This window comes from Athalia rosae, chromosome 6 (genome assembly GCF_917208135.1).
Source record: "Athalia rosae chromosome 6, iyAthRosa1.1, whole genome shotgun sequence".
NCBI classification, from domain to species: Eukaryota; Metazoa; Arthropoda; class Insecta; order Hymenoptera; family Athaliidae; genus Athalia; species Athalia rosae.
Window position 1 is genome coordinate 16,806,449 of NC_064031.1, and position 20,545 is coordinate 16,826,993.

The 20,545-nt window shown below is 38.7% G+C and overlaps 5 protein-coding genes across 11 annotated transcripts; 2 read left to right on the forward strand and 3 right to left on the reverse strand.

Moving 5' to 3' along the window:
• Positions 1–611: 611 nt before the first annotated feature.
• On the reverse strand, positions 612–1,588 carry LOC105688612 (threonylcarbamoyl-AMP synthase). Its single transcript, XM_012405059.3, has one exon. The coding sequence runs from the start codon at positions 1,586–1,588 to the stop codon at positions 827–829; it is 762 nt and encodes a 253-aa protein (XP_012260482.2). The 3' UTR covers positions 612–826.
• Positions 1,589–1,641: 53 nt separating this feature from the next.
• Positions 1,642–2,600, reverse strand: LOC105688613 (DNA-directed RNA polymerase III subunit RPC10). Its single transcript, XM_012405060.3, has 2 exons — positions 2,334–2,600; positions 1,642–1,975 (listed from the first exon to the last, which is right to left on the reverse strand). The coding sequence occupies exon 2, from the start codon at positions 1,966–1,968 to the stop codon at positions 1,642–1,644; it is 327 nt and encodes a 108-aa protein (XP_012260483.1). The 5' UTR covers positions 1,969–1,975; positions 2,334–2,600.
• A 143-nt stretch (positions 2,601–2,743) lies between these two features.
• LOC105688636 lies at positions 2,744–7,818 on the reverse strand. Of its 2 annotated transcripts, XM_012405102.3 has the most exons (9): positions 5,686–7,818; positions 5,477–5,621; positions 4,919–5,392; positions 4,700–4,849; positions 4,407–4,550; positions 4,180–4,323; positions 3,657–4,080; positions 3,448–3,574; positions 2,744–3,387 (listed from the first exon to the last, which is right to left on the reverse strand). In XM_012405102.3, the coding sequence occupies exons 1-9, from the start codon at positions 6,401–6,403 to the stop codon at positions 3,086–3,088; spliced, it is 2,628 nt and encodes an 875-aa protein (XP_012260525.2). In that variant the 5' UTR covers positions 6,404–7,818; the 3' UTR covers positions 2,744–3,085. The 2 variants fall into 2 exon arrangements, with proteins under 2 accessions (XP_012260525.2, XP_048512470.1); XM_048656513.1 differs by having other exon boundaries at positions 2,744–3,574.
• Positions 7,819–7,897: 79 nt separating this feature from the next.
• Positions 7,898–11,595, forward strand: LOC105688640 (synaptic vesicle glycoprotein 2A-like). Of its 2 annotated transcripts, XM_048656530.1 has the most exons (12): positions 7,898–8,112; positions 8,255–8,473; positions 9,092–9,148; positions 9,267–9,428; positions 9,570–9,732; positions 9,807–9,928; positions 10,012–10,250; positions 10,339–10,517; positions 10,611–10,894; positions 10,994–11,153; positions 11,221–11,348; positions 11,448–11,595. In XM_048656530.1, the coding sequence occupies exons 2-12, from the start codon at positions 8,455–8,457 to the stop codon at positions 11,507–11,509; spliced, it is 1,575 nt and encodes a 524-aa protein (XP_048512487.1). In that variant the 5' UTR covers positions 7,898–8,112; positions 8,255–8,454; the 3' UTR covers positions 11,510–11,595. The 2 variants fall into 2 exon arrangements, with proteins under 2 accessions (XP_048512487.1, XP_048512488.1); XM_048656531.1 differs by lacking the exon at positions 8,255–8,473 and having other exon boundaries at positions 7,900–8,112.
• A 2,005-nt stretch (positions 11,596–13,600) lies between these two features.
• LOC105688639 (synaptic vesicle glycoprotein 2B-like) lies at positions 13,601–20,490 on the forward strand. Of its 5 annotated transcripts, XM_012405108.3 has the most exons (14): positions 14,879–15,036; positions 16,921–17,148; positions 17,516–17,627; positions 17,710–17,763; positions 17,845–18,006; positions 18,094–18,256; positions 18,328–18,449; positions 18,519–18,763; positions 18,849–19,027; positions 19,117–19,297; positions 19,376–19,490; positions 19,597–19,756; positions 19,884–20,011; positions 20,097–20,490. In XM_012405108.3, exons 3-14 carry the CDS (start codon positions 17,531–17,533, stop codon positions 20,147–20,149), a joined length of 1,659 nt encoding a protein of 552 aa, XP_012260531.2. In that variant the 5' UTR covers positions 14,879–15,036; positions 16,921–17,148; positions 17,516–17,530; the 3' UTR covers positions 20,150–20,490. The 5 variants fall into 5 exon arrangements, with proteins under 5 accessions (XP_012260532.2, XP_012260531.2, XP_012260535.2 ...); XM_012405109.3 differs by lacking the exons at positions 14,879–15,036; positions 16,921–17,148 and adding an exon at positions 13,601–13,812; XM_012405112.3 differs by lacking the exon at positions 16,921–17,148 and having other exon boundaries at positions 15,016–15,036.
• Positions 20,491–20,545: the final 55 nt, after the last annotated feature.

Consider the following 20,545-nt stretch of genomic DNA (forward strand, 5'->3'; position numbering starts at 1 on the left):
GAACGCGTCACGAGGTACGGGGCCTTTTATGATCCTGTATTTAACACTTGCGTCAGTTTTAGCCAATCGAATACTACGTGTGGTCATTTTTAACGAATCATCTAATGTCTTTGCCTTCATAGGCCTTTAAACGTCTTCCAAAAGCCACAGTCAACCAATGAGCAACCCATAATGCCGAATGAAGCTCTAGCGCAGAGCTGTCGGAAGCTGTTGGCGCTGATGAAAGTCATGGTTAAATACAGTTACACTGCTTTATTTGAAAAAAATACAGCCTCATATAATTTTGCAATTACATGGAATTGAAAGAAAAAATTGCAAAATACTTTGCTAGCTGATGTATGAGCTTAGAGAAAGATCTACCTCCTGCAACTGTATAGGCACATCTTTTCACCAAAGATTTCACTTCCAATTAGTATAAAAAATATAGCCAAATGATTTGCTTCCAAACAATAAACCGTTGAGACGAGAGACTGTATACTTTGTTATGGGCTACTCTCAATGTTTGGACTAGCAAATTTTTCAGAGTTCTAGATCACTTGCTGTATATCTCCTAGAGATCAAATTCTCATATGGGAATGTGAGTTAGGAGATAAATGTTTGGTGAAAAAAAATTTTCATTCACAATGTATTTCACATGTTATGTATAACATTACCGCAAACACGAACAAAAATGATTTTGAATCTAAACAATTTATTATAACATTGGTTTCAGAAGAACACAACATTATTCTGAAGTAATTTAGTTTAATATTTAGCATGTACCCAAAGCTAAATTATATCGCGTAGTGTCCAACTATACCAGTTATGACTGAGGTTTGTGTACAGCTTATTCTCGCTGATGCTTATAATCGTATTCAAGGAGTTGAAACTTCTTCAGGATTTGAATAGTTTCTAATTCCGCGCTTCCGGTACGAATTATTGAATATTTTCCAGGATGGGATAAATCAACTACAGTTGAACCAGCTCTGGCCAATTCATGATCTGTAACCTTTTGTTCGGAATAAAAAACTGCCCCCAACTGTGGCCAGAGTGAAGAAAATTCTGTAGGGTCTAGGGTGCTTGGCTTATTGCTCTCGTTTGCACTTGTTAAAGCCAATGGCTCTTTTAATTTTTTAGCAATATCTCTGATAAATTGTGCATTTGGAATCCTGATTCCAATATTTTGTACATTAGGATTGAAGAGTGGATTCAGTTTAGGTGTACGCTTCAACACTAGTGTCACTGGTCCAGGTAACAATAAATCCAACAGTCCCTCTGGCAACGATTCAACAATACCCCATGTCTTAACGTCCGCAATTTCACCAACACAGATCGCCAAAGGCTTACGAACATCTCGCTGTTTGATGTTGTACAGTCTTTTTATAGATTCATTACTTTGTGCCAGACCTGCAAAACCATATATTGTATCTGTAGGCAGAGCTATCACACGATTATCCTGAAGTAAGCGAACCGCCATAGCTACATGCTTTGAACCATGAGATACCAAGAGTTCAGAACCAGGCTGTAGATATTTTAGTGGAGTCTCAAGTGACCTGAAAGCCTGCTTCATTGGACTCATAGCTGTACTTGTCAATTCATCTAAATTCATAATCAACTTGCTGTAAAATATATTCTATGATCAACATTGCTGAAAATGCGCAGTTATTCTCGCCAATTGTGACTACACTGTGGATTGCAGCATCTGTAGAATGTTGTCATTGGCTCATCTGCTGATCTAGTTTGGATCTGCATAAAGAAGGCCCGAGGATTCGAACACTTTGGACAGGGTTCGTCCGTAGCGTCAACGTTTTCCCACGCAGCACTACCACCAAGCACGTCATCTACTTCTTTGAGCTTTGGATACGTCCGGCTGGTTATCCTCTGGGATATATTAAATATGTATGGACAGGTATTGCACGCAAATCGGTAATTTGATAGGCCCGATTCAACATGTAGTATATTTCCGCAAGTAGGACAAAATAGCAGCATGTCCCATCTGTTGAAAAATGGAACCTTTATAAATTTGAGAATAATTATCTAGCAAATATAGCGTAAGTACAATGAACACGTGTATGTGAAACATGGTGGGTTATGGTCGTATATTGGAAATTGTTGTATCAACAATCTATTAGCGACCGATTTAATGTACAAAATATAAAGTTCATTCTTCTATGTTAGAGGAATTTATTAAAGCGAGATTGATTTAAAAATAAATTTCACATAGAAACCAATAGTCTTAAGAATAGGATCGTGGTTAGAATCCACTTTAGCTGTCACGAATTCATCGAAATCGTGCTGATGCGATCGTGAATGAGGAGATGAAAAAGTCATCTTTTAATTAATTTTGTAGGTACCTGATTGATTTCCAAGTGATGTGCGAACTGTTCGTGGGATGCAAATCACATAATTTTCAATGCAATAACTAACATGTTTATTCGTTGGCAACGACCATGATTGTGAGCATGTTTTTTGACATCCAGCAGACAACAATAACTAGTCCTCATTCTGTGACAATACATATGATTGGCTAGAATCCTCGGATCTATGAAAATGTTATTCAAATTGTTCGTGCGAAGAGCTCGTATCAAGATTTGCAGACTGAATCAAGTTATCAGCAGCTTTGGGTTCCCTGATTGATTAAAAAAATTTTATGAACGACATAACGTGTGGTAGATTAATTATTCTCAACGCCATTTAAGTTCATCAATTGGTCACACGAATAATGCGGGGAAATCTGATTACGTGGTCATAAAATTCGAAGAGCTTTGATCTTCATCAACCGTATAATTTTATTTACAAAGAATGAATATGCAAGATACATACAATAGAGTGAATGAATGCTCACTGGTACAAAAAAGGTAAAAATCGAAGACTCGTCACGTTTCTTCGTATAATAAATAAAATCTAACTTTAATTGTAGTTTCTAGAAGACCAAGTCCGAAGAATAATTTCGTAACGTTCTACATCTTACTAATAATTATTCTCACTGCCATATGCTATTCGGTAAATAGTAATACTAAATTGAGTTATGGATGCGCGTACACCCAATTTCCTTTCATTCCGCTCAATGGCCACCGCACAGCAAGATTCAATGAAGCAACTGGCCTCAGAATTTTATTGTGTACGAACTGAACTTACATACTAAACATCTGTTCCCTGGCTGCTTATCTTCGTTACATGCTGTGGTGTTACTCTTGGACTTCTTTGCACTTTGCTCATCGTGTCTGCACTTTGGCATACCGGAGATAATGCATAGGTCTAGAAGGGCTTGTTCCTGTTCCTCAAACTCACCACCAACGATTGAGCATGTCGATTTGGGAGAAGAAAGTGTAGATTGAAAATCTTCGGAGTCACAGCTGGCAGACTGAACTTCTCTCGATGTCATTAGTTCTTCGTGTGATTTTCCGACTACAAAACAACGACCAATAGCAGCGTTGTTATCCTCAGACGATGGGGGTGTAAACAAACCTTTTTTCCTGCTGCAAGCAAGCTCTGCAGGTGACGTTGAAGGTGTGCTACACCGTCTTTCAAGAACCGAAGCAGTTTTAAGTAGGGGGGGATTGATTACGGAAGACGTATTGCCGTTTAGCTGCACCTGGAGTTTGAATTGAAAAAACACATTGTTTGCTGGGAGTAGAATGAATTGATTTGTATTAGGTTTTGACATTATTCTATACCTTTCTCATTCCCGATTCGATTAGTTTGGCAACTATAAGATCGTCATCTTCAGAGAGTGTCAAACTATCGATGGACAGCAAATCGGAGAGTCTGCCATTTTCTTCCAGCAGTTTGGAATCACAAATGTTTTCTGCTATTCCTGGGGAGCTTAGCATAGAGAGAGCTGAAAGGTTCGAATGAGATCCGGCCGGAGAAATGATCGCGGGGGTATCCTCCGTGCAGTAGACATGAATGCTGTCTAAAATCGCTGTTTCATCCGCACCACCCTGCTTAAGATTTCTCATTAATAGTATCTGGCTGTCAGGAGAGTTCGTCACTCCTCCGTCTAGATGATTTAGTGCAGAGCTTGTCTGATATCTCGTCAAATTGCTCGCTGGCTGAGTTGACTTTTGCAGATTGGTTCTAGTCAGCGTTTGTCCGTGTCTGTAGAATAAATCGTTTATTAATTGATTTATATTTATAAAGGCACGATATTTTGGACAATAGATTGGGACTACAAAACTGGGATAAAATAGGACTCACGTGCTCTGTATTCCGATATTTATGCAGGCATTTAACATGTCCTCCCCATCACTACCAACATCGCTTAATTTGGTTGAATCGACAGCTGCTGTTACTGAAGAGACATCAGGTTTGTGAATTGACTTCTTCTCATCTTGACGATTCCTTAAGAAACATTAATGCATGGATAATCTTTTTTTGTTAACTGACAAACTACCTCCGACAAGCATAGAAATATGGAAACTCACATAACTCTTTGCATGCCAATGTTTATACATGCAGCAAGTATGCCTTCATCGTCATCTGCATCACTGATTTCCTCAGGGTCGACAGTTTCAGTGATACTGGCCGCTTCGGAAGTAGTAGAACTCTTCTGATATTCGCTGCGATTTCTGAATAACGAATAATAATTTGAAATTCTAGATTGCAGCAAAAAACTGATTGGCAACAAGTTTTGATATTTGACACCAGTCTTTGGAATTAATTTAAAAAAATAGAAACAAAAAATACGAGATCTACCATTCAAGTAATAAAAGTGTACCGGAATGTTGAATGCATTCCAATGTTGATACAAGCAGCTAACATATCTTCGTCATCTTGATCACCGTCGGTGTCTTGGTCTGTATCCACAGTTTCAACTACATCTGGTATTTTGGTGTTGATCGGCGATTTTTGATCATCTTTACGATTGCTACGTACGTTATGAAATCGATGTTATTTTTCCAAATTAATAATATGCGTGAGTGATTTGATGACTTACATCATGCTCTGCATGCCGATGTTTATGCAAGCAGCTAAAATGCCATCTTCATCTTCATCTTCACTAACTTCGTCAAGTTCTACAGCTTTGATGGTATCTTTGCTCTCTTGAACAATTGGACTGTTCTCTCCGTTTTCTTCTGGAATAACGGCTTTTAGTATTTCGGTATTTCCCTTCAAATTGGAATCGCTGGCAATCTTCGGCTCGTCATCAATGGTGAGTGAACTAAGACTGGTTGCAGCCGAAAATTCTATTGGAGTAGACTCCTCTTTAAAAGCAGCTATGTCGTCTTCGAAAACACTACATTTTATAATATTTGTTCGGATGTTCAGGCGAGGTGGAATCTTTGTACCCTCATCCTGAGAGCAGCCTACAAATTCAGGTTGAGCTTTGTGGTGCCGTGGACTTGGGGGCACGGTTTGTGTAGGTGAATCAGGTAATTCACTTGGAGAAACGATACCGCTGGTACGCCAGCTGATTTTCAAGAACAAGTTCAAAAGTTTATCTATCTGCCTTGTGTAATGCTTGTGCAAGTACTCATCAGGAAGGTATAATTACCTAAAATCACTCACAACGGAACTACGATCGTCATGAATGGAATGTTGTTCAAAACCGCCAAGGGATCCCAGAGAACTGCATCGGGAAAACATCAGGGGGGTTTGTTCGGCATAATGATCTTCTCCACCGAAAGTCACCATTTTTCCTAGAAGTGCGATGAAATTAAAAACAGTGAGCGATAAATCTACAAATGAGTTACGGCGACCAACCTTCTTTATCTATGACTTCTTCACAATAGTTATCTGACTTCTCTGAAGGTATTTGCTCCGAACTGTGTTTAGAGTCATTTGTTAGACTCTTAGAGCTATTGTCAACTGTGGCTTTGGTGTTGGATTCTTCTGTGCATGGAGCAAAATTGGTTTCAGTATCTTTGCGACCAGTTTCAATACATTTTACAGTTTTTTTAGGGACCTCAGGGTCTTTAGTATCTTCAACACGTAGATCAGACATTGAAGTAGCTGTTGAGAAGTTGAAAGGAGTTTCATAGGGCGTCCCTTCTGTGCAGTAAGTCTTGATGGTGTCTTCAGATGAAAAGGCCTGTTCTCTCTCAGCAAAGAATTCAGAATCCTGTTTTTCATCTTCCTCATCAGTGTCATCCTCGGCATAACGTAAGCTATAGTCTGTCGGTTGATCCAAGTCACTCTCCGCATAATCACCATATACCTCTCCTTTGGAATTTGAATCCGGACATTCCTTCTTAGGCATCTTAATTATTTTAGTATCGTCGGAGATACTGTTTCGTAGGGGTGAATCGTCTTGTGTATAACGCGTAGAGCAATCAACAAGATGCACCTGTTCTTTTTTGGAAAAATCGTTCTGCCGGGAATTACGTTGTTCGGAAAATCTCTTACTATAATCCACCGCCTGGACCGTATCACTGCTCAAGTCATCTTCTTGATGCAATGACTTTTTCTTGAAGTATTTCATTCTCTGGTGCTTTAAACTGCTTAGCGAACAATTTTTCACAAGACGCCATATTTAAATGCATCTTCTGCATCAGCAGAAAAATAATGAGAAAAATCATCTGTTTCTGGCAGGTCAGATGGTCAGAATTATTTCTTGACAATTGGCGCCCTCGCTGGGTTAAAAGTAAAATCACAGGGCTAGCTAAGCTCTACCTTTTGTTTAAGCGTGTATTTTGAAAATTTAATAATTTTTTTGGTCATTTTTACGTTTTCATAACACATGGCCATTGGGAAATACACAAAATCATCATTGTTATCATGGAATCTACTAAAATCATCCCCTAAGAACCGCAATTGCAGCGTGTAAAATTTATACGAAATCTTTAGAAAAAAGCGATTTTTTTGCATAGAGTAATTATTGACCAAATAAAATGCATACGATTCGTGCAATCAAAATATTAATCATTGTATGTTTTCATGGATATTTCATGAATAAATCGCTATAGGCAACATCATTCGTCTTTGCGAGGTAATTGAATAATTATATGCAGGGAGGTCGCCATACCGGTTATTGGCATCATCATCTCAGCGTGGACCGCGAAGCGCCATCGACTATGAATGATTATTTTCTTTTTTTCATATAAATTATTCTAAACATTTTTGAACTTCCACGTTTGTTTCTTCTTTTCCCTGGAGGTTCCAGAAGATTACCACTCCCAAAAATTGACTCTTCTGTCTCATTATATCATGAATTAATTTTGCAACTCACATACTCATTCTATTCAAGCGCCCTAGGCGACAATTATTATGTGTGCAATGATTTGATGACAATTCACATTTGTCACTTGCGACAACGTAAAATAATCACAAATTGAATATGCCCGTGAAATTAACGACCATTTTTGAGCATTGAATCGAACCCATAACGGGTTTGAATTGCAACTATATCCTTATATTCACAAATACCGCTATGCTGAAGGTCGGTCTTAACGATCCCAAATCTCGGTGGCAAAGTTGATATATTTCCGATCGTTCGGATTTAATCGCGGGGAATTTCTCAAGCTGATTTCTTTTGCCGGGTCATAGTATAGAACATGTAGAAACAATGCTTGTTTTTAGGATGCCGAGTTTAATTCAATCGACATTTCACTCCTATTATTCCCTACGAGAGTAATGACAAGCGTTGATAATTTACGGCGATAATGTATATCGTGGCACTTATTTTGTTATTGAACAATTAAATTAATGAAGTAGAACCTTCCACCTTTTTTTAACGAAGGACTCATAATGTGGTAACACGTTGCAGTGCTCGTATTGCGTATTAATTTTGTTCGGAAAATTAATAATATCTCATTATTAACTGGGGATGGAAGTTGTTCGGCTAGCTTGAACGGGATTTCCCTTCCCACTTTCGCTGCGCTCGCAGTTCGCACGATCGAGGAGGAACAGTATGTTAAATATATCGGTAGTCAGCGTCCTTCTGGTCCAGCTTTCAACTGCGAATTCTTTCAGGCTTGTGTACATAGTTGTTCTCTGACTTTAGTTATTCCGAAACAGCGGTGCGATATTATCAGTCCTTTTTAATTGAGCAATTTTCATTTTCTGGTACACATCGTACCGTTCTCTGGACGCGAGTAGTAAAAAATTGATCTGTCGAGAACCGGCTGGTGTAAACCCTGACATTAATGGGACTGGAGGCTATATAGAGTTTTTCACAACATTATTCGTGAGGTAGAATATATACACATATTTTCTGAACACCGATAGTAGTATCGTACTGACTGGCACAGTAGTTAGTGAGCACTGCGGTAGTAATAAATCAATGTACAATTCAAACGAAGTGCACAATTTTTGACACCACCCTTTTTTGAAGAAACCTCCGAGACCGAGAAGACCCAAGAGACTGGCTAGCAGGGATGAATTTGGAATCCGATCATTAGTTGTAAAACAGAGTAACGTTAAGTGCGTAATAAATCAACGCTTTTTGTGAACGTGTACGTCATTTTACGATTTACCTTTGTGCAACACTGCAGTTTACACTATTACACTCATATAGTGGCATTGTCAACGTAAATGGAGAATGCCATTGCAGGTGAGTTCAACCTTCCCCCATCTGCTATGGGCTCGCGCACCACCGATCTCATTCGTCCTTATTCAGCTGAAATTGAGAAACTATTTTCTATTTCTCGCTGATTTGTAGAAGTATAAGTATTCTTGAAAATTTGCCAACGCTTTTCTGGATTCAATACTCCGTGGCATCCGAATATTTTTCATACATTAGGACGTTAGTGCTGACGACTCCGTTATATAAATGCTGATTCAGCAATATTGGCTATCGTGACAAAAAATAGATTCAATATACCGCAACTTTTTATTAAATAAGATAATTAAAATGGAGCTTCTTTCCTGAGAAGTGCGATCGTGACTCAAGCATTGTTCAGGTACCCCGATAACGCAGGGGGTTTCATAATTCCCCTAAATAATCTAGAGCGATGCAGGATGAAAATCATGAATTAATAAGTGGCGATGTGGTAAAACAAAAATAATGAATAATTAAATACGTCCGACAGAAACATTGTGAACAATAACAGCTATTGCGAAAGGATGCGGATGACTTAATGAACTAATAATGTTTTGTGCATTCCATGCAATAATGGAATTCGTGCAGATATAATAGTGATAAAAAATAAATTCTCCACATTTTTTACAGAACCGGCGCAGCGGCGTACAGAACGTGCAGAATTGGAAGAAGCTTTGGAGATAGCAGGTTCGTTATATGAATTCAATAATGACCACCGTTCGTCATGTAAAACGTTGCTATACCTATAATCATAAGAGTCAATAATTCACGTTTTATACCGTACAAGTTAATCTCATCATTCAAGGATTCGGGAAGTTCAACTGGGGCCTAACAGCAGTTTGTTCGATATGTCTGTGCGCTTCTATAGTTGAGACTATGAGCACTGGGTTCATTTTACCGGCAGCTCAATGTGATCTAAAAATGACTACGGGGCAGAAAGGAATTTTGACCGGTGCGACTTTCACAGGTATATATGTGGAAATGAAAGTAGCATGGCTTGTAATTGAAATATCTTATTAATCAATATGTATGGGTATATCAAATTAGTCGTCTCAAACTTTCGAATAGATATCACTGCTAATTATACATTATTTGAATTGAATTTGAGGCATGATAACCAGCGCTCACACATGGGGCATAATCGCGGACACGACAGGGAGGCGAAAGGTTTTGTTAATATCGCTCCTGGGAGCTTCTTCGTTCAGTTTTGCGTCAGCGTTTGCCAATAATCTGTGGTTGCTCGCTTTTCTACGACTGATGGTGGGCTTACTGTGAGTAGAGATCGATCGAACGTCGAATAGCCGAATCCGCCTATGACAAATCCTTGATTTTGAACCGCTCTCAGGATTTCCGGTTCCGCTGCTGCCGTCTATTCGTACCTGGGAGAATTTTCTAGCGTTAAATTCAGGTCGAGATCTATTGCCTGGGCATGCACTGCATTTCCAATCTCCATGTTCATCATGCCAGGTACTAAACGGACTTTTTATTTCAGATAAATTGTTCTCACCTAATATTTAGTTGCACTAGATCCTAGCGATTAATCCTTGCAGGGGTCGGTTGGGCGGTTCTCCCTCTCGATTTTGATCTGGACATGTTTGGCATGTCATTCAGATCCTGGCGTTTGTTTGTAATAATCCTTGGAATACCGGGATTTGTTGCGTTTCTCGGTCTACTACGTCTTCCGGAGAGTCCAAAGTTTCTAGTAATGGTGGGACGATCACCCGAAGCGATCGAAGTTTTAGAAAACGTTTACCGTTTAAACAAAGGTCAAGACGCCGGAAAATATCCGGTGAGTTATTCAAACTGAGAAAAAAAATATGGAGAAATATGTTATTCACAAATCTATCGCACTAGCCCAATCGTTGTTGGTTTCACAGATCTCTGAAATAATTGCGCCACCATCCATGAACTTGGGCAAAGATCCCACGTTCGCTAAATCCGGCGTCACGATGAGGGTTCTCAGGACAATGTGGGATCAAACCATCCCGCTTTTTTTGCAGCCTTACGGATTCACGACACTTCTCGTGTGCGCGATGCAATTTGGAATATTCTTCAGGTGCAGTTTATTCCAAAAATAATAGTTCCAAAAAACGCTGCCTTGCACGGTGTAAGAAATTGAAGCGATATTTCATTGCCGTTTTTTTTTCAGTTTTAACGGGATGTACCTTTGGATGCCGGAATTTCTGAATCAAATTGCGATCTTCAACGGTGAACATCCAGGACTCCCGGCTTCGATATGCGACGCATACGCTGTTAAGACGCCGGAAGTTGCGGCGAACACGACGGCGTCCTCTGAATCCGTAGGGGAGGAGTGTCACCGGGACTTGGATGATAGCGTGTTTATAAAAACCTTAACAATTGGAGGAGCGAGTCTGATAGTTTATTTATCAGTTGGTTTCATTGTCAGTGTATTGAGAAAAAAGACGATAATCAGTGAGTCCTTGAACATGACGTCTTTAATTTTCGATTTCTGAAACCCTCACTGCAATTATCTGATCTACTGAAATATCTTTTTTCTTAATACGATTTTAGTCATTGCTCAAACGATCAGCGGGCTCGCAGGCCTCGGTCTTCTATTCGTCAACTCGACGCCCATGATTGCCACGATGATGATAATCTACCACGTAATCTCTGGCGTTTGTCTCAGCCTCCTTAATTCAATCGTCGTCGATTTGTACCCGACAAACCTGAGGTGCGAATCACGGAATTATTTATTTTTATGCTTTATTGTATAACTGAATGATGAACGATTTTTTCAGAACTATGGCGGTCTGCATCACTTTGGTAACAGGTCGTTTGGGTATAACAGCTGTCGCAAATTTGATAGCTCTTTTAATCGACATTGATTGTTCGGTAACAATGAGCATAATGGCCTGTGTGCCCCTGGGTACGTGTATCTTCTTTTCGCTATCGACAATGACTCGAAAGAGGTAATAAGTCCGATCGAAGAACTGAATTTTCATCTGTGATTTTTTTATTTTTACAGCGTGTGCTATTTTGTGCTTCTTCCTGCCTAGGGAAGCCGGCAGTGCAGTGACAATTAATTAGTCGTATGATCTCATCTGCACAAAAAAAAAAAAAAAACACCTGTGCATACATGGATCGATTGGAACAAATTATTGATAAAAAATATAGACACTATTATGTGAAAGCATAGATGTGAAAGGAACAAATATTTATACACATGAATTGTTTGCAGAGTGAGGTTGAACGATACATTTCACATGATACATTTTCTATGTCTGCAACCCAACGCGACGCTACACGCGGCATTAATTAATTGCTACCTCTTATAATAAGGCGCAACGATCACAGGGTGCAAGATATACTTATGTATTGCGATGTAATGTAAAAACATATTTATTATGGAGCTTATTTCCTCAAAAACTCGGTCTATTTGTCAAAAAAGTTATCGCCAGCCGATGCACACTTACAATTAAATATAACAAGCTGTAGATGTATATAAATTTTTTAGTTCTCAAAGAACACAAAAAAAAGACAAAAAACTCGACGTTATTATTCCCGTTGTAATGAGAGAAAAAAAAAACTTTCCCAGAATAAAGTTATTACAGGCGCAATCTATGTGCCCGATTACTAATAATTATGTAGACTCTACCCGTGCATACTTAGCGATCAATCAGCGATGGATTACAAGAAAAACAATTATAACGCACCTCCACACTACATTGAGTTAACTCTAAGGAAGTTGGCATTAACTCTATTTGACGAGCTATCTTTACAGAATAGTGAAAATTTTTAAACATTGGATTGAGTCAATATAGATGCATGCATGCACATTACTCAACAACATCATATTCTATGAAAAGTACAGTACACGTGATATGTACAACTAACATGTCAACATAATGATCGGATGATCTAGAATCGGTGGAATAAATAAAACCAATGCAATTACCGCTATTCATTAATGATCGAAGATGATTATATATAGCTGTAGGTAAGAGGGCATTCCATAATCTATCAATCTAATCATCGTTTCAGACACTCCGAGGAATTCCGATCGAGATGTTTTTTCTTATTGTTAAATTTTTGAGACATGCTTGTTTTATTTTTCCGTCAATTCACGGCATAATCGTTGATATGGTAATTCCAAACGTTAGAATTTCGGGTCGGTCGATTATATTTTTAGACCGCAACCATGAATAATATACATATACAATTTTCCATAGGAACTGAAGCTTCAATTTACAATATGGCATAGAATACGACGCACACCGTATTACAGCAGGTATGGTAATTGATTCTGATCGTGAGCGAAAAGCCGCGAGAATCCCAAGTAGCAGCTGTAGTGTCATCGACTCGTATTCACATTCTACTCAGAAGGTTTTTTTCTAAATCCGAAGACACGAGTAGATTTTTAGCACAACCGCCCGAAGCTACATGCGTCGAGCTACCTGTAGTATCTCTACACCACTTAATGCTCGAGGAAAATATAGATCGGTATACGAAAGTTCAACGATACCGAATTTCAGACGTAATACCACGAAGCTAAGTTTTCCATCTACCCATTAGATTCGATTGTCGATTCATTAGACTAGAAACTAATCCACGAGGAATCAGGTATATTTGATTCCATGTCTAAGATTTATGACAAAGTTTGAGATGTCTGATACAAGCTGTAGAAATCGGTAGGATCGAGTATCTACCTTGAGAATTTTCCCTAATGTCTGAATTAATTTCTCAATAAAGCTCTGCTTTGTTTGATGAACATATTTCTCGCTGCAACTATGTGCCAGATAAGAAAAGTATAACTGCACTTTGGTCGGTGATACCGTTGAATTTGTATTTTATTACATCAAATAATACGATGTATGCCCTTGATTGTAAAGTAAATTTTTCCTATTTTTGTAAAAAATTCCAAATCGTTTTGAATACATGCAGACGCAAGAGGAAAAACAGAATTATGCGGATAAGAGTAGGACACATCTAGACTCCTGTAATTGTCAGACCAGAAGATTCGATGAAATATCACCGATATAACGAAATTCTGAAGAAGATCGGTAACCGGTACCGCCACTAACGAACCACTACCACATCAAACGGCATAAGTGTGATTGAGGAAAAAAGCCACTGAAACCTCAAATCCAACCACACTCTTCGGATATAAAATTCAGTGCGTTTGTTCTTGAGCTCATTCACTTGCTAACTCGACGAACGGTTGCTCGACCAATACCCATGTCGATTATCAAAGGTTTATGATACCGTTTATTTATTTATTAGTGTATTATTTTCAAAGTTTCATTCAATATCTTAAACAAAGTTCATTCAAAATTATGTTAATTTTCTGCCGCACGTGTCCATCAACTACTGAAGTCTGCGGTGCTCTACATGTAAGTAAAGTTGATTCACACAACCATCGCGTTTTGTTACACAATTTATTCGCAATGACAATAAATACACCGAACAAACCTTGACGACTTTTAATGCAGTGTGCTCTTACGTCCCCACCGTGTACCGTGATATAATTTTCTTTGTCTCATTTTTTATGTAACACTGTGTGCACGTGGAAAATGTTACAAGAATTTGTATCAGCGTGATCGACTTATTGCTTATTTAGGAGGCGTGATTGCAAGATGGTACCAGACTTCCGAAATTTTTCGAAAATTATTCGGGAACTCATTCAAATTTGATTACGACAAAGTTTCCAATACAATCGTCGGCTATTGAAGACTGGCATGCGATTCATCGACGTGGACCTGACCAGACTGTGAATAAATACATGAACGATGTAACCAATTTCGAAAATAAGGAAAATACGCCGTTGTACAGACAGTTGTAGAATCGATTCCGAGAGCTGTTTTCCCCTACGTAATTTAGAATACATAATATAATCTACATACGAGGTAATATCGAGGGAGTCGTATCTGTGTATAAGTATACGTCGTATGCGTTCGATTCCGTGAAATGAACTGTGTTGCAATAAGGAAAATTACCATTTGGACCTCGTCGATGTTTTTTCCTGTCCATCGTTTGTGCAATTAAACTCAACGTCAGATTCTGGCGGTGAAAAAAGAAAATGAATATTATCAAATGGTCCGGGCCGATGTGGCATCAACAAGCGGGATCAGCCTGAGGGCGAACATAGATTGAGCGAATAACTCTAAATACCCAAGAGAGGAAATAATTATCACGATTAGGAGTGGTGTCAGAGGTCATTTTTTCGAAATGTCAAGCTGAAGATCAAATAAACTGACGTATTGTCACTCGGTTCGGGAAAATGGATTACCGATCATTGAATCGCCGTGGTAGATATCCGTTGAACGGTGCATTGGTTGTCCGGTGCGATAATTGCTGGAGCTTTTTACAATAACTCGACCATAGAATGCTTCGGCGGTGTCTGATTTATATGCCAACTACTTCGAATTACGAAAATTACCAATATATTATTGAAGAGCACTCAGCTGATAACCTTGATCAACGACTACGACCTACGACGCTTCAATGTACATCACTCTAATGAAATCGCTTCATTCTCGCTAGTTTCAGTTCGAATTCGCGTCTCCGCTTATTCGCAACGGAATAATCAGAGTTACAGCTGTGATATGTGTATTTGGGTGGGTTAGAAGACATTTTTTTTTTTTATTTTCTTAGCATGGGGGCAGAATTTGTACCTTATATCAAAAGAAAATTTTTCAAATGTGGAAAAATTTTTTTCCTCTTATTTTTGTAATTCAAGTATAAATTCAAAAAATGATATGCTCTTCTTTTGACTTGAAATTGAAGTTGAGTGAAACGCAATCACAATCGACAATTTTTTGATGTTTCCCATGATTTTGGACTAAAAAAAAATTTTTATTGCTGGAAGTACCCCACTTGATTAATTATTTATTCAAAAAACGAGTGGGCTACCTGAAAATATCAGGTAAAAAATTTTTTCCACCTAATGATTACTTGATCGATTGCACGAGTAGATAATTTTGACTTTCAGATTTAGATTCCTGAGCTAATTGTACGAGAGATTACTTTTGAAGAAGCAAAAAAAAATTCGATTTTTGAGTGAAAAATAAATCATCAATTTAATTGGGTTTAATATGCTTTTCTGACGTATTTTGACCTCAGGAATTCAAATCCGAAAGCAAAATTGATCTATCTCTGAAATTGACCGGGATATCGCTAATTTTCAGCTTTTTGGGGTCAAAAATTAAAAATTGATTTTTTAACCTGTTTTAATGTAATTTGGGCACAGGAATCCGAATCTGGAAGAAAAATTGATCTATCTATGAAATTTATCGAGTTATCACCATTTTTAGGCATTTTTTTGCCTAAATTTGAGGATATCTCGAAGGGAAAAAATCGTAGCTCAATTTGGACAACGGATTCGTGTTCCTGAGGTCAAAATACATAAGAAAAGTGCCACGCGATCAATTTTTAAAAATAAAAAATTTTGGCCAAAATTTGAGATTTTTCCAAGGGGTACCCCTTACGATTTTTTCAAATTTTGAACAAAAATTTTTATTTTTTAAAATTGATCGCGTGGCACTTTTCTTATGTATTTTGACCTCAGGAACACGAATCCGTTGTCCAAATTGAGCTACGATTTTTTCCCTGCGAGATATCCTCAAATTTATGTGAAAAAATGCGAAAAAATGGGGATAACTCTGTCATTTTTGCAGATAGATAAATTTTTCTTCCGGATTCGGATTCCTGATCTCAAATTACATTGAGATAGACCAAAAAATCAATTTTTTATTTTTGACCCCAAAAAGCTGAAAATTGGCGATAACTCGGTCAATTTTAGAGATAGATCAATTTTTCTTCCAGATTCGTGTTCCTGAGGTCAAAATACGTAAGAAAAGTGCCATACGATCAATTTTTAAAAATAAAAATTTTTGGCCAAAATTTGAGATTTTTCCAAGGGGTACCCCTTACGATTTTCTCGTAGAGATTCTTATCCCGAAATTGCCTATCGACACTGTCAGCGAGACCGAGTGGGGTGGACGTGGATTACCATCGACGAAGTTGTGGCTGCAGAACTTTGCCGAACATTATGATATTTACACCGAAACGAGGGTTCGCCGTGAACTCCTATTGGTCGATACGCCGTACGTATCCTCGCAAACGGATAATATCCCAGCTCGAACGGATAATATCCCGAGCGGTTTGTTGTGAGACGTCACCTCTGCTCAGCCCTGAAGGTGACGTCTCACAACAAAGCGTTACGCTGCTGGCTACCTGACTCCAGCAAAGCTCGGGCTGGATACCACGTTCTCGTAGACCGAGAAATTCGAATATTTCGCTCCATGCATAGATGCGACGAAGCAAAGTGGGTCTACGACTAAAATTACTCGATATATCTTATAGTTTTTCTTCAACTTCAATTTTAAGTAAAAAAAAAGAGCATATCATTTTTTGATTTTATACTTGAATTACAAAGATAATAGAAAAAAAATTTCGAACAGTGAACACACCCTAATGTGTATCGAATAATAATTTTTTAGAAAACCTGAACGATTGGCGAAGACGAACTTTTACTAATCGGAGAACATTATTATTCGGTGAATTTAATAATGAATTCAACAGCGGATTGCCAGTCATCTGATCGCTGTTGTGAAATATAATTTATGCAGTTGTAGTTGAGCTTTTAGTGCTCTTCCTGTTCTTTACAACCGATAGAGCAATGTTTGATTTTAACGCAAACACATCAAATTGTCAGACGTACTTGTGAGGTAATCTTCATGATTGTCACTCCCACGGCACGCGCTCGTAATATTTCATTCAATAAGTTTTGCTTGCGTACGCTCTACGTGTGCTTCATTTCATTATCGTGTTGTGGACTTTAAAAATCAGTTTTTCCACTGTCAGTTACACAACACGTGCTAAATATTCTTCTTATATTTTATTGCTAATAGAATTCGCAGCATTTTCAGTATTTTTCAATATAACACTTGCTGATTCTCATGTTCATCGTATATATTGTCCGAATTTTCATTGGCATCTTTTATTTATTTATTTTCCACTTCACAACGTGCAGTATCAGCCAGTTCGATTTTGTTTGAATTATTTTTCGTGACGTTCGACTTACTTTTTCCTCAGTAATTATCGAACAAGATGTCCGAGGAAAGCCAACAAAACTCAACGAAACCGAAGCACGAGGTGTTCACCATATCCTTTTCATCCACATCGCTACCACCTGATCCGGTTGATGGTGATTTTTTATTTCCTATCTGAGGAGAATCATCCACTTCACAATAATGTGTATTTTTCATATTTCTTTCTTCGTTTGTCAGTGAACATCGAACCAGAGCAGTCGTCGGATTTCGAAGCGGCCGTCGAAGCTACCGGTAGGATTTTTTGTTCAGACGAAAATTATCACCTCATTCTATTTTCTTAACATGGCATCATGATTTTTTCTGTCATTCTAGGATATGGACTCTTTAACTACCTGATTCTCTTGGCAATCTTGCCCGGAATATGTGCGAATGTTTTTGACACCACGACCATATCGTACCTACTGCCGTCAGCTGAATGCGACCTACAGTTGACATTGAATCAGAAGGGGATGCTGAACGCTGTGATTTACACAGGTATTGTTAACAGCAACTGATGAATGTAAAATGTAATTTTGACTTGAATTAAATAATTCTTGACTTAAATAATAATTTATGTTTCAGGTATGCTCTGCTCGGGTTTTTTTTGGGGATTTTTAGCTGACACGAAAGGGCGAAGATCTCTTCTTATATTCGGATACTTAGCGGACGCCATTTGTAATATTCTGAGCAGCATGTCGCAGAATTTTTACATGATGCTGTGCCTCAAGTTCCTATGTGGAGTGGTGTAAGTACATGCAGAGATGATTGGAATCCAAAGATTATTATATCCACGAGTCATAATTTCCACTATTCCAGGATAAGCGGTCCTCTCGCAATCACCATGACCTATCTCGCAGAGTTTCACAGTACAAAATATAGATCGGCAACTCTTTATTGGACCGCTGTCTTTTCTGCGGCAGGCAATGTGATACTACCAGGTAAATTATTAGTTATTTTCTCATTTTTCATTTTTCATTTTGAAAAAATCGATAATCAATTTCTCGCAGCTCTAGCGTGGCTGATAATTCCTCAAAACTGGTCGGTGACTTTGTTCAACGGAACTTTCGTCTACAACTCCTGGCGCATTTTCGTCCTCGTTTGCAGTTTACCCGCGCTTACCGCATTTCTAGGGTTACTGCATTTCCCGGAAAGTCCAAAGTACCTTATGAGTCAGGGTAAAAATGAACGGGCCTTGAAAATTTTTCAGAAAATGTACGCGATGAACACCGGAAATCCACCGGAGATGTTTCCGGTAATGTCGAATACTTTGGTACACCTTTGCTACGAGTCGTTTCGGATTCCAAGCTGTTGATCTAATCCGGTATATTTTTGTCAAGATCAAATCCCTGAGTCAAGACGGAAACAAAAAGCAGGTTGACCCATCGAGAGTCAAACCTGAAGTATCTTTCTGGAAAAAAACTCGGGAAGGTTGGAATCAAGTGAAACCTCTGTTCGTGAAACCGTATTTGGGCCAGTTTCTTCTGATCACAATTCTCCAATTTGGAAGCATATTGAGGTGCGTGCGAATACAGACGCATTGATATAATCCTAGATGTAGTATCGAACTCATAACTAGCAAAAGAACTATAATAATTGCAACTGCAGTTTGAACACGATACGCTTGTGGATGCCTCAACTCTTCACGCTGATAGAGACTTACGACTTCGAAAGTCACGATCCGAGTCGGGGCGCCGTGACCTTGTGCGACATGATAAGCGTCCGAAGTGTTGCAAACGTTACTCTAGTCACGGGATTGAACACGACGATGACGGAAACTTGCGTTATCGTGAGTGTGCACCCGAAAACATCCTATCCATCCAATTACTTTTACGACGGAGACGTGCAACTCGATTTCTATTTTTAGCCCCCTGTCCCAGTCAAGGTCTACACGAATTCTATGATCATTTCGAGCAGCACCGTGTTAGGTTTTCTCCTAGCTGGTACCGTGGTCAATTTAATCGGAAAGAAAAATCTGCTGCGTGAGTATTTCCAGACGGAAAATTCAGATTTACACCGATGATCGGTACCCGAGCATGCCATCATGATCCAGGTAAACATTGTTGAAAATTTTCTCCCTCTCTACAGTTGCGACCTTTGCTATTCCCGCTGCTTGTACGATAGCGTTGAATTGGTCTCCAGATTCTACAACCACTCTGGGGATTCTTGCCATTTATATAACATTGACGAGCATTTCTACCACGACCATAGTCACCTACATGGTAGACTTAATGCCCACATCTCTGAGGTTCGTTCTGGTTTTTATGACAACGATCTACATTGAGAATATTATACCGAAGTTCAGATGCGCTTTGAAAATTCACCGCCTCTAAAGATCTTTCGAATCGATGCGACGAGTTCTACTTAAATTTCAGGACGATAGCAGTGAGCTTAGCGATGTCGATTGGTCGCTCTGGACCGATGATTGGTAACGTCCTGTTCCCGATTCTCCTCAGTGCAAGTTGCATAGGTCCGTTTGTCTTCGTCGGAGCTTTCCTTATCTGTAAGTACCGAAGTGCGATGATTTTGAATACCTTCTTGCCTATTGATGATCGAGCCCCTGTCATCTTTCTAACTATTATTTATAGCGGGATTTATATTGACGCTGTTCATCCCGACACCTCCGACAAAACTTCTATGAGATCCAGGAGGGCTTAATCATCATTAAACTTCACATCATGCTAAATTAAAATTTATGACATCGCCTTGATCAGTCTTAGGTGTACAAACTTTAGTTATTAATATTGTGTGACAAATGTGTGAACGCCAGTGTACGGGGGATGAATTATAATTGTAGTTTTAAAGTGGTACATTTACGTTTTATAGTGTCTTTGGCGATATTGACACAAACGTAATTGTTATATTCGTGAACATGTGAGTATTTAATTATTTTACCATCACGCGTCGCCGACATGTCGTCGTGACTCTGAGAAAAGAAAAAAAAAAAAAACAAGGAAAGAAGACGATAGAATATTTTCGAAACAGTGACCTTAATATGTTGAACTTCCTAGTCCCTTTTTCCGTAGAGCAAAAGTTA